Source organism: Crinia signifera, chromosome 4 (genome assembly GCF_055691185.1).
Source record: "Crinia signifera chromosome 4, ASM5569118v1, whole genome shotgun sequence".
NCBI classification, from domain to species: Eukaryota; Metazoa; Chordata; class Amphibia; order Anura; family Myobatrachidae; genus Crinia; species Crinia signifera.
In genome coordinates, this window is record NC_139220.1 from 306,853,729 (window position 1) to 306,867,100 (window position 13,372).

A 13,372-nucleotide genomic window follows, 5' to 3' on the forward strand; every position below is an offset into this window, starting at 1 on the left:
GGGGAATCCCGCTGTCACTCACTCCAGCGCCACCCGCCCCCTCCACCTGACGGGGCTCAGTGGATGTCAGACCTAATCTGTTAGGTCACAGGACCCTCATTAACATATGTTTTGGCGCAATTGTTACACTATTTCAACTGGGGCTGCTGAGTGTTCTGTTCCCCTGATGACAACTGGCTGATGCCCAGTTGAAACGGCTGTCGGGACAGCCCGTGTTGCTATTTTCTGTTATTATGGAATAAACACGCTTTTCTTCACCTTCATCTGCGTCTGAGTGCTGGTCTTCATCCTTCTACGGGGGGGTAAGTGTTTTGCATTTCAAATCTATGACCTGGCACCGACGAAAGCTTCATCACTGGAGTGCCGTCCTGTTACCCATTTACCTCCTCTCATGGAATGTACGGGGGATGAACATCAAAATTAAAAGAGCATTGGTGATGCGACAAATACGACAATACGCCTCAGACATAATATGCCTGCAAGAAACACACCTGGTGGGAAACAAGTTGTTATCCCTCAAAAAAGCTTGGATTGGATGAGCCTACCACTCCCCCTTTACATCCACGTCTCGAAGGGTATCTATACTGATCAGAAAGAGAATACCTTTTTCAAAGGAAACAGTAGAGATAGATTAGAAACCTCTTGGCAAGAGTTCTTTGACAAAAACAGGGACACAGGGTTGGTGGCTTGAAAACCTCATATAGGAGGGAGGAACAGAATCTGGAAACAAGCTGTAAGGATTTAGAACAAAAATACCTGAGCAATAGAACAGAGGATAATAAACGGGAGTGGATTAAAGCCCAGGATATCTGGCATAAATGCCCCTCTGATAAGGCAATATATAAAGATCTTTTTGCGGGACATACCATCTATGCTAATGGAGATAGACCCAGCAGCTTTCTGGCACACCTCTCACACTCAGACCAACCTGGGAACACAGTGCTGGAAATTCACAACTCTGGGGGGGATATAGTTCAGCAGACCCCAGAGATAGAGGAGTGTTTCAGGCACTACTATCACGAACTATACACCTCCCAACAGGGCCGGTCCCCTGAGGATATTCATATGTTCCTATCAGGGATAAAAAAAAAATAGAATGTCAAGGGAATCCAGGGAGATGCTAGATGGTCTACTGACCCTCCTCGAGATGGAAGAGGCAATATCGTCGATTCCCGGTGGCAAGGCACCGGGTCTTGACGGTATACCACAGGAGCTATATAAAAAATATAGTAAATTCTTTTCACAGAAATTTCTTGATTTATTTATTACATTGTACACGAGGGAGACACTGCCAACTAGTATGTCAGAGGCCCTAATTATAATTCTACTGAAAAAAGACAAAGACCCCAAAAATATGGACTCTCATAGACCCATTTCCCTACTGACTAATGATATAAAAATTCTTGTTAAGATCTTATCAGCCAGATTAAATAGAGTAATAGGATCAACTGGAGCAAGTCACATATTTTATCCTTAAATGAAAATAGACCTACGGCTTTGGATACAGCCACACCACTGAAGTGGGTGGATGAATTCAAATACCTTGGAATATGGGTTTCTAGGGACACATCAAAATTCGAAGCTCTCAATATAAACCCCCAAATTGAATACATAAAATCTAAAATTAAACCTTGGGCCTTGGGCCTTAACAATGTTAAGTGCACCCACACGCCACCTCCACTATCAACGCCAACCCGAAGCTGACCCAATAAACGTCTATTTGAAGTCCTTCGAGTGCCGCCTCTATGTCCGCAGGGAGCACACCAGCTGTCCACGGATTGATATTATATATGAATTGTTGGAGGGCACCTAGGCATTGATTATTTTTTCCAGAGTGTTTAAAATGCAAAAAAGGTGAGAAAATCCCAGCCTAGTGATTTGCTTATGTAGTGAGTTTTGCTATAAATCAAGTACATATAAATTATATTTTAAATGGCATGTTGCCAATGTAATTGTTCACCTTTTCAACTAGCAAGTTACAGTAGATAGGAACCATAATGCTTGCTTAGCCTCTAGCAACCTGCCTGGTAAAAGTGTAGGTACTGCTAGAGAGTAGATTTGGGTTGTCACAGGCTAGGGTATACTGGTATGATTTGATTAATTTAGTTAAGTTTAGTAATAGCCAACATGAGACCAACAGGTTTAAGATAATCTATTGTGGTACTAGGTTGGTGGTGCTCCCAAAGGTTCAACAAGTACGTATACTCAAAAGAGGTGTCTCAAGGAGAAGACAAGGCATGAATGAAGTAGGTTTTTGGGGCACACTTGAGGATTTAATAAATAGTAAGTGAAAGAATGAGGAGTGGGTGCATACAACACATAACCTTTATTTCATCACTTAAAAGACGTCACAATTACCATAGAGCAGGCTTTCCCAACCACGGTCCTCAAGGCACACCAACAGTGCAGGTTTTGTAGATATCCAGGCTTGAGCACAGGTGACTTAATTAGTACCTGAGTGATTCTGATTAAACCATCTGTGCTAAAGCCTGGATATAACTAAAAATTGCACTGTTGGTGTGCCTTGAGGACCGTTGTTGGGAAAGCCTGCCATAGAGGGTGATGTGATAACAATATATCAAAACAATATCTTAATGTACAATATACAATGGCAGTGCCAATCAAGTATTGTAGGCGAAAATTTCTTAAAATACGGTATCCAGATTTAATGGCACACAGATGTGCTGCTACATATACTCTTGTATATATTTACATAATAATACTTAGAATTAGCTTTCTTTTGGAAGTATAGTACTTGCTTACTTAACCCCGAACTGGACACCTGAAAGTACAGATATTTCTAGGGTTCCACATTTGGTTTGTACAGCAGATTGGTAGAGTTGATAGAAGGTTTTTCAACCAGTAAGTTTTTGGAGAAAAGAAGTAGTGGAGTCGAATTGCTCCTTATGTATCATATGGTGCTTCTACTTTCTGGGTATAATGTAGGTACATTAGATTCTCTTTATGCCATAAAAACGTGTTAGTGTTAAGCTGTAAACTATTCAATAGTGTCATGTGTAAGCTTAGAAACATTTATACACATGGTGCATTACAGTGTAACGCCACGATTATGTTTTGCAGGTGACTCAGGATATGGGTGTCTCCCTTAGCTCATGACACCTCTGTGTATTCCACAAGGCCGTTCACAGCACTGCTACAATGATGCACACATGTTGTGGAATGCACCTTTGGGATGCTGAAATGTCATTTTAGGTGTTTGGACCGACAATCTGGTACACTGCTTTAACACGCAGCGGAAGTAGTCATGCTTGTCCAGGCTTGCTGCATGCTGCATAACATTGCCCTGGGCCAAGGTAATTATGTGGAGGAAGACATTGCAGTCATGCAGGAAGCTGAAGCAACACAGCTTAGGGTAGTTAGGATTACTTGGAGGGGGATGTGATTTGCATTGTGCTGATACGGCAGAATTTCTCAGGTATTTGGAAGTATAAAATGTAAATATTACAAATGTACTTGTAAAAGCAATATTGTAAAGCCTAAGTGGGTATTCAATCTGTAGGTTACGGCGGTGGAGCTTGTTTGACCGGCGTCACCCTGTCCCGTTCTCGGTCAGCTCGACCGAGATCATGCAGATGGGATTCAATGTCGGGATGAGAAGGGGGCGTGGCCACGAGTTGCAGCCAGGAAGAGGCGAGCTGCAGCTGGCAGCTCGTCACTTCCCGTTCGCTCTCGGCCGAACGAGCCCAACAGCTTGTGAAGTTGGGCTCGTTTTGTGAGATACCCTGCTGTTGAGGAAGACAGCCCTGAATAGGGCCTGGCGGGCATCTCCCCTGACGGGAGAAGCTCGCCGGTGATTGAATATCCCCATTAATGTAAATTATCTGTGAAACTTTAAATTTCCCCAATGTTTAGGGGATTAACGCCCACCCATAAGAAGTATTGCCATATGTGTTGGGTGATTTGATGCATACATACTGTTTAATATGGTGAAGAAACTTAACATTGGAAATGTAGTTATAGTTTTTGGTGCATGTATTGTAACTTCACATAAGTGCTAGTGAAGTGTAACATATTTCAAAGCAATAATTATTATGTAATGGTATGAAAAAAAGACGAATATGCATGTTAGAGTTGCCAAACTTTTTTATGCTCTTGATCAACATGTACACATATACATTATTGACAATACTGCAATTATACGATTCATTTGAAAATATAAATGTATGTAAAATAAAGACAACAATACATTTGGAGCATAATTAAGGCTTTTTGGCCTGGCTCCTGCTACAAACCCCCTTTCCACCTGTGGCAACACCACCTCTGGTTTGGACACTCCTACATGGGGGAGTAGTTGGGGAGCTACTGATTGTAGTGCTGGATACACTGCTGATACTAGAAGGAGCAGGAACAATTATATTTGTGTTTATGTGCTGATTTGTATCTGCAGAGGCACCAAAGCAGTGGTTGGGCCATAATGGATTGGGTTTGGGCATTGACACTTTCATTTAGTGTCCTTAGTGAATCTGTTTGGGCCCTTAAGCCCTGGCTGATTTCTGATAGTCGTGTATCCAGAGTGGCAGCCATACGTATTTGTGCACCAGCACTTACACAGACGTTGTTGGTTACCTTATGGATTTGTTGGGAAACTTCTGCATGTTGTGCATTTGATGACTTTGGTTTTCCATGAACTCCACCTGCTTGTGTTTGAAGGTGTCTAATGACCTTGCCAGCTCATCTGCAGTAGGGGCTGTAGGGGCTGGTTGGGTAAGTGGGATATGTTGGAGTGGCAGGATGCTTGGTGGCCTTTGTGTGATGGCTGGCTGTGTTGCTACCTCCACAGGATCCAAAGATCCAGTATAATTCTGGCTTCATCCTCCAGCATTGGCGGCAGTTGTGGTGGTTGGAGCAGTTGTTGTGATGTCTTAGTAAATATGTTGAAATTGGTAAATATGTCCCCACTATTCTGCCGTTTATGTGAGTGTGCATTTTTGATAAATTGAAAGGTTATGCACATTGAAAACCCTCCTTTATACGGACACTTTTACATCACCATATCATTTAACATGATGTGAGGTATAATTATATTGATGGGTACCTTAAAAAATTACACCATTTCACATTTTTCAGCCGCTAATTTGCATTCCATTAAATAGTCAAATTCTACACAAACAAAAACGATAAGGTGAGATTTCCGGACCTTACTAAAAATCTCATCCCATTCAATGTCACCCTTGGGACGAGTTTTAATGAATTGCAATTTTTAGGCACTTTCCAAAATCACACATTATCGCACTTTTTAAAATCATATTTTTTTTTGCTGCAAATTTGCATATTTAATGGGATGTAAACTCCAGGGAAAAAATTCTGATAAAGTGCAAAAATTTGCAATATTTAGTCATGAAAACATGCGATTTTGAGGACATGTGCGATTTTTACTGATGAAAATGTGCGAATATGAGGAAATGGGTGATTTTGTGTTAAAAAATGAAAATAAAATTGTGTGGGGGTCCCCCCTCCTGAGCATAATCAGCCCCGAGGAAAGTGGCACAGTTAGGAGGTAGCCATCTCGGTGATTCAAGGGATCTTGAGAAACAGTGACAAGATACAGAGCATATAAATTAATTCGGTACTCTTTACTTAGAAGGGCGCCCATCTCGGCCATCTCGGGCATTGAATGCACTAAAAAATCAGGTGCGATGCGACAGACGAGATGCCCGAGATTTCCCATAGGGAACAATGTTAAATGTCTCAATTGACCCGATTTTCCTGTTCAATGCCTCAATTGACCCAATTTTTCCATAGGAAACAATGTTAAATGGGCCACAGAGGCCAAATAGGCACCCTGAAGTGAATAATGGCCACCCGAATTGTTAACGCCACTACACGATGAACGTCAACCCGAAGCGTGGCGAGCGCAGCGAGCCCGCGAGGGGCGGCGGTACGCGTCCTACGACCTTTTCATACCCCCACTATCCACGTCGGCGTGGAGTTGAGAATAGAAAGTGTGGCGAGCGCAGCGAGCCACCGAGCCCGAAGCGTGGCGAGCACAGCGAGCCCCGCGAGGGGACGCGGATACCTTCACAGGTATCCGCGTCCCCTCGCGGGCTTCACAGCTGTCCGCGTACCCTCGCGGGGCTCGCTGCGCTTGCCACGCTTCGGGCTCGGTGGCTCGCTGCGCTCGCCACACTTTCTATTCTCAACTCCACGCCGACGTGGATAGTGGGGGTATGAAAAGGTCGTAGGACGCGTACCGCCGCCCCTCGCGGGCTCGCTGCGCTCGCCACGCATCGGGTTGACGTTGATCGTGGGGTGGCGTTAACAATTCGGGTGGCCATTATAAACTTCAGGGTGCCTATTTGGCCTCTGTGGCCCATTTAACATTGTTTCCTATGGAAAAATCGGGTCAATTGAGGCATTGAACAGGAAAATTGGGTCAATTGAGACATTTAACATTGTTCCCTATGGGAAATCTCGGGCATCTCGTCGGTTGATCGCACCCGATTTTTTAGTGCATTCAATGCCCGAGATGCCCGAGATTTTTTACTAACGATGCCCACGATCAAAATCGTGGGCGCCCTTCTAAGTAAAGAGTACCATTAATTCTATCTAGTGTGAATTTTCTGATGTCTAACTAGATGATTCTTACGTGCAAAACACTTGCTGCATTCTGAGCAACTAAATGGTTTCTCTCCTGTGTGACTCCTCTGATGTATAACTAGATGATGCTTATGTGCAAAACACTTGCTGCATTCTGAGCAACTAAATGGTTTCTCTCCAGTGTGACTCCTCTGATGTATAACTAGATGATTCTTATGTGTAAAACACTTGCTGCACTCTGAGCAACTAAATGGTTTCTCTCCAGTGTGAATCCTCTGATGTATAACTAGATGATTATTATGTGTAAAACACTTGCTGCACTCTGAGCAACTAAATGGTTTCTCTCCAGTGTGACTCCTCTGATGTATAACTAGATGATTCTTACGTGTAAAACACTTGCTGCATTCTGAGCAACTAAATGGTTTCTCTCCAGTGTGACTCCTCTGATGTTTAACAAGGTTGTTTCTCTGTGTAAAGCACTTGCTACATTCAGAACATTTAAATGGTTTCTCTCCTGTGTGAATCTTGTGATGTCTAATCAGATCACACCTCTGTGTAAAACAATTGCTGCATTCAGAACATGTAAATGGTTTCTCTCCTGTGTGACTCCTCTGATGTATGAGAAGCTCTGATTTATATGTAAAGCATTTGTCACACTCAGAGCACAGATGTGGTCTGTCTCCTGTGTGACTCCTCTGATGTTTGAGAAACGTTGATTTATATGTAAAGCATTTGTCACACTCAGAGCACAGATGTAGTCTCTCTCCTGTGTGACTCCGCTGATGTATGAGAAGATGTGATTTACATGTAAAGCGTTTGTCACACTCAGAGCACAGATATGGTCTCTCTCCTGTGTGACTCCTCTGATGGATAAGAAGCTGTGATTTATATGTAAAGCGTTTGTCACACTCAGAGCACAGATATGGTCTCTCTCCTGTGTGACTCCTCTGATGGATGAGAAGCTGTGATGGTACTTATGTATTATCTGGGCTCCCATGTTAAATGCACCCCATTTTTTCATACCCCTACTATCCAACTATGCATGGAGTTAATTTTATATAGTGTGGCGAGTGCAGCGAGCCACCGTGCCCGAAGCGTGGCGAGCGCAGCGAGCCCCGCAAGGGGACGCGGTCTCATAAGAAAAACGGGAGCCCAGATATTACATAAGTACCGCTGTGATTTATATGTAAAGCGTTTGTCACACTCAGAGCACAGATGTGGTCTCTCTCCTGTGTGACTCCTCTGATGGCTGTGAAGATGTGATTTACTTGTAAAGCATTTGTCACACTCAGAACACAGATATGGTCTCTCTCCTGTGTGACTCCTCTGATGGATGAGAAGCGCTGATTTATATGTAAAGCGTTTGTCACACTCAGAGCACAGATGTGGTCTGTCTCCTGTGTGACTCCTCTGATGTTTGAGAAGCGCTGATTTATATGTAAAGCATTTGTCACACTCAGAGCACAGATGTGGTCTCTCTCCTTTCAGACTCATCATGTAATAGATCAAAAACAAATAAGCTGTAGAAGGTTTCTACTATACAGAGAATAGCTTTTGGGAATCCTCCAGAGGTAGAAAAATGATGTCTGGTGGATGTATCTGTGTTGCTTTCCAAAATGTCTTCCAAATGAAAATCCAATTACTTATTTGTGCTGCAAGAAAAAAAATAGCTGTAGGTAACTGAGGTAATTCTACTATTACAGTAATAGTGATACTTTATATATTGAACATGGTGTGTGTTTGTGTGTGTATAAAAGTACAAAAGTGTGTGCCTGCACACCTCCCAACTTCTGGGGGCTCGGAAGAGGGACAGTCATGCAGAGAAACAGGAAAAGAGGCATGGTCTATGAAAAGGGGGCATGTCCTTGCAGGGATGCTGTGACCTCAGGCCACACCCCCAGGTTTGCCCTCTGCATTGCTGTTGTCCCCCCAGCCAGAAGGGAATAGATGCTGTGTGTGAGCTTGTAAGCTGGGAGGATTCCCAACTGCCCCCCCCCCCCCACGAGTGACACTGCTGGCCCCGGGAGGCACAGGAGACTGTCCCTAAACAATGGGAAGGTCCCGCAAAAAAATGGGACAGCTGGGAGGTATGTGTCTGTATATATATATTTGTGCATGTACAGAAACCCCCCATGAAAATCCTGTGTTTGCCCCTGACAGCAATCACCTGCATTAAGCCATTGTTACACAAATCCTTAATTTTATGAAAGGCAGAGTCAATGCCCCCCAATACTTCTGCCCTAGGCAGCTGCCTACTTGTAAACCCAGACCTGAGTAAATTAGAAACTGACATTGTGCCAGAGACTACAGCACATGTGCCAGTCTCCAGGAACATGGCTACTGCTTCTTGTACCTGGAGACTTCTCTATAGTATATATATCTGTGTATACAGCTGCTGCACAATTCCCCAAGTGCTGTGATCTGGTGCTGCAGCGGTAATATGGGATGTTGGAGAAGTAAGTGTTATACATGTGGGCAGGGGGTGCAAGGTTATTTACTAAGATTATGAAACAACTCAATTATTCCAGCTGCTAAATATCTGGCTAATGTGGTATCATATGTTGTATAGTGTAACAAAATAATATTTATTCTTAAATACAATATTAACAGATAATATAAAAATGTAGACTATAATGTTACCAGAAGGATACCCTTTCATATATAATTATACGATTATAGCATTATATGTAACCATTGTTAAAGTAAAACGCTGTAAGTATATATGATAAGACAATATCTACACACATTTGATTATGTATCAGTATAATCTTATGTATAATATAATTACCTTACTCTGGGGATCCTTCCTCTGTCTCTATCTTACTCCTCCGTCCACCCAGCTCTCCAACCAGTAACTGATCCAGCAGCTCCTCCATCAGCTCCCAGTGGCCTGATACTGCCTATTTATAGTCACTCCTCCCCATCTCTCCCCAGTAGTTCCCAGGATGCCCTGCAGGAATTCTCACACTGAGAGGTCACATGTAAATTAGGGTCACATAACATTATTATACAGTCATTCACCACAGCAGCTTCTCCTGCCCAGCTCCTTGTCTTGTAAATGAGGTGTAAATATTCCTAAAGCCACTTACTACAATGGGAAATGCTAATTACACCCTGGCAGGGTAACACCTTGTATTGTAATTAGATCACAGCAGCCTCTGGCATCCTGTTATGTCACCAAAGGATCTTTGTTTAGGAGTCACCTATTGTCTGGGCAGCCAGTCAGCAGAAAGTCAGTAGGAACCTCACAATGATTCAGTGCTAAACTATAATAGAAATAGACATTTATATATAGAAAACCTAATCAAAAGTAATTTTAAATGAAGACACTGCTGCTTGTAATGTTGCTTGAAATACTCTTTATATTATACTTTCACTAATAACTTATATTACACCATCACAATTTTAATCACTAAGGATTCTGGAACAACACAAAAACAATCTGAATGTCCAATTTCAATTTAATTTTATTTATGGATTGGTAGAAACAAATAAAATTACAACGGTACTTGTGGTTTATCACGGCTCCCATCGCATGCCATCGCATGCCATATATAGTGGCATGCGATGGCATGCGATTTTTGCCGGTTTTTACAGTTGCAATACTGAAAATGGCTAGAAATAAAGGCCCTCCGACCTGGGACAATATAAAGGTATCCATCTTCCTGGATTATGCAGGAGAAGTTCAACGGGAAAGGGCCCAGTTCTACTCTATTAAAAAACGTTTATGAGAGTTGGACCTGCAATATTCAATGATGTTCCCAGCAAAACTCTGCGTGGTACATGATGGCTCAACAAAGTTCTTTAATACGCCTAAAGAGGCTGCAAGCTGGTTAGATGGTAATTTCCCAGCAAAGTGCATGGTGAATTCCAGTTAAGAATACGGCGATATGTAAATGAACTTTCGGAAAATGGAATTTGCCCAGAATATTAGTACTGATAGAGAAAAGGAATGGTTTTTCTCCCTCGCTCCTGAGGGCTGAGCTTTTTTGTGTTTTTTTTTTCCTCATCCCCACTTAACAGCATTACATTTAATGGTATACATTATTGGTGGGAAGATCTATAATTTGAAGGGTCCATTCACACATCCGCTGATATGGTGCCGACAAAATATTCCCTCCTGTCATGGAATGTACGGGGGATGAACATCAAAATTAAAAGAGCATTGGTGATGCGACAAATACGACAGTACGCCTCTGTCGCCTCTGAGGATAATAAACGGGAGTGGATTAAAGCCCAGGATATCTGGCATAAATGCCTCTCTGATAAGGCAATATATAAAGATCTTTTTGCGGGACATACCATCTATGCTAATGGAGATAGACCCAGCAGCTTTCTGGCACACCTCTCACGCTCAGACCAACCTGGGAACACAGTGCTGGAAATTCACAACTCTGGGGGGATATAGTTCAGCAGACCCCAGAGATAAGGAGTGTTTCAGGCAATACTATCACGAACTATACACCTCCCAACAGGGCCGGTCCCCTGAGGATATTCATATGTTCCTATCAGGGATAAAAAAAAAACAAATAGAATGTCAAGGGAATCCAGGGAGATGCTAGATGGTCCACTGACCCTCCTCGAGGTGGAAGAGGCAATATCATCAATTCACGGTGGCAAGGCACCGGGTCTTGACGGTATACCACAGGAGCTATATAAAAAATATAGTAAATTCTTTTCACAGAAATTTCTTGATTTATTTAATACATTGTACACGAGGGAGACACTGCCAATTAGTATGTCAGAGGCCCTAATTATAATTCTACTGAAAAAAAGACAAAGACCCCAAAAATATGGACTCTCATAGACCCATTTCCCTGCTGACTAATGATATAAAAATTATTACTAAAATCTTATCAGCCAGATTAAATAGAGTAATAGGGGAAATTATTCATGAAGACCAAACAGGCTTTATGCCTGGGAGGTCAACTACAACCAATTTGAGAAGGCTATACGGCCAACTCCAAACCCCACAGGAAACAGGAGGGAACCCAGTGGTGGTCTCTCTTGATGCCGCTAAGGCATTTGATACAACTGAATGGGGTTTTCTGTGGGAGGCTCTGGAATGGGTTGGAATTGGCCCAGTTTTTATAAACTGGGTGAGACTGCTATATGTTTCCCCATCAGCTATGGTGTCTGTTAATAAATACATCTCCCCCAGGCACCCGTCAAGGCTGCCCAATGTGGCCGGCTCTATTCACCATAGCGATGGAGCCGCTGGCAAGCATGATTAGAGAAAGTACATCATTCCAGGGTCTAAAAATAGGTACTAGAGAAGACCAAACTGCTCTATATGCCGATGACATTCTGTTTATTCCTGCAGGATCATGAAATAGCAATGCTCTGGTTTCTGGAGGTGATTAATGTCTTCAGCATATACTTTGACTTATGGATCAACTGGAGCAAGTCACATATTTTATCCTTAAATGAAAATAGACCTACGGCTTTGTATACAGCCACACCACTGAAGTGGGTGGATGAATTCAAATAGCTTGGAATATGGGTTTCTCTTGACACATCAAAATTCGAAGCTCTCAATATAAACCCCCAAATTGAATACATAAAATCTAAAATTAAACCTTGGCCCTTAACAATGTTAAGTGCACCCACACGCCACCTCCACTATCAACGCCAACCCGAAGCGTGGCGAGCACAGCGAGCCTGCGTGGGGCGGCAGTACGCGTCCTCCAATCTTTTCATACCCCCACTATCCATGTCGGCGTGGAGTTGATTCTATATAGTGTGGCGAGCGCAGCGAGGCACCGAGCCTGAAGCGTGGCGAGCGCACGCGCATTACTTCACATGTATTCCGCATCCACTCGCCACGCTTCAGGCTCGGTGGCTCGCTGCGCTCGCCACACTATATAAAATCAACTACATGCTGACGTGGATAGTGGGGGTATTAAAAGGTTGGAGGACGCGTACCGCCGCCGCTCGCCGCGCTTCGGGTTGGCGTTGATAGTATGGGTGGCGTGGGGGTGCTTTTAACATTGTAAGCACCTATTACGATGCTTATAAAATTATTTATCTTATAAGGGGCACATTTAAAATTGTATACCATTGTATATGCCATACAATGGCATATAATTCGATGGTATACAATTAAAAATTGTTTAACATCGGCTAACATCGTATTGCACACCATCATATGCCTTATGGTATGCTATGCGATGGGCGCCGTGATAATACACAAGTACCCAATGCCCTCCAAGTACCCAATGCCCTGAGAAGTACAGGTACAAGAAGTGTGGGTACAAAAGGGAATAAATGGATTAGGGCAGTTATATGAGGAGGAGAACCTGAGAACTTTTCAGTCCTTGAAAACTGAATTCTCGCTACCAAACAACTATCTTTTCAGATATTTGCAGATAAGACAAGCCCTGGAAGTTCAGTTTGAAAACAGAAATCCCATCATAAAAGAATCGTTAACTAAGAAATTGGTCATCAGATCTCCCCAAAGGCATGAGGTCTCCTTCTTCTATAAGGCCCTGACTCAGGTATCACATGATAAGGGGCTAGTGGAATTGAAGGATAAGAGGGAAAGGGATCTGGGGGGAATAACAAAGGAGGATTGTGAGGAAGCAGTGAGTAACATCCGTAAAGCCACAAATTAAGCCAAGTTTCAACAGGTCCAATTGTTTATAATCCATTCCATAGGACATATATAACACCAGAGCAAATGTACAAATTTGGGGGTACAAAAAGCACTCGATGCCCGAAATGTGTAGTTAACACGGGTTCATTCTGGCACCTACTATGGGAATGCCCCAAGGTGGCAGCATTCTGGACAGGGGTGATAGAAGCTACCCAAAAA

General features: G+C 43.0%; 1 protein-coding gene across 1 annotated transcript in view; it reads right to left on the reverse strand.

Moving 5' to 3' along the window:
- Positions 1–631: 631 nt before the first annotated feature.
- Positions 632–13,372, reverse strand: part of LOC146073320 (uncharacterized) — a 47,092-nt gene continuing 34,351 nt past the window's right edge. The window contains exons 2-4 of the mRNA XM_083180498.1: positions 7,722–8,041; positions 4,588–4,717; positions 632–731 (exon numbers count right to left, since the gene is read on the reverse strand). Of these exons, the coding sequence (XP_083036624.1) occupies positions 632–731; positions 4,588–4,717; positions 7,722–8,041 (550 nt within the window). The remainder of the gene's footprint in view (positions 732–4,587; positions 4,718–7,721; positions 8,042–13,372) is intronic.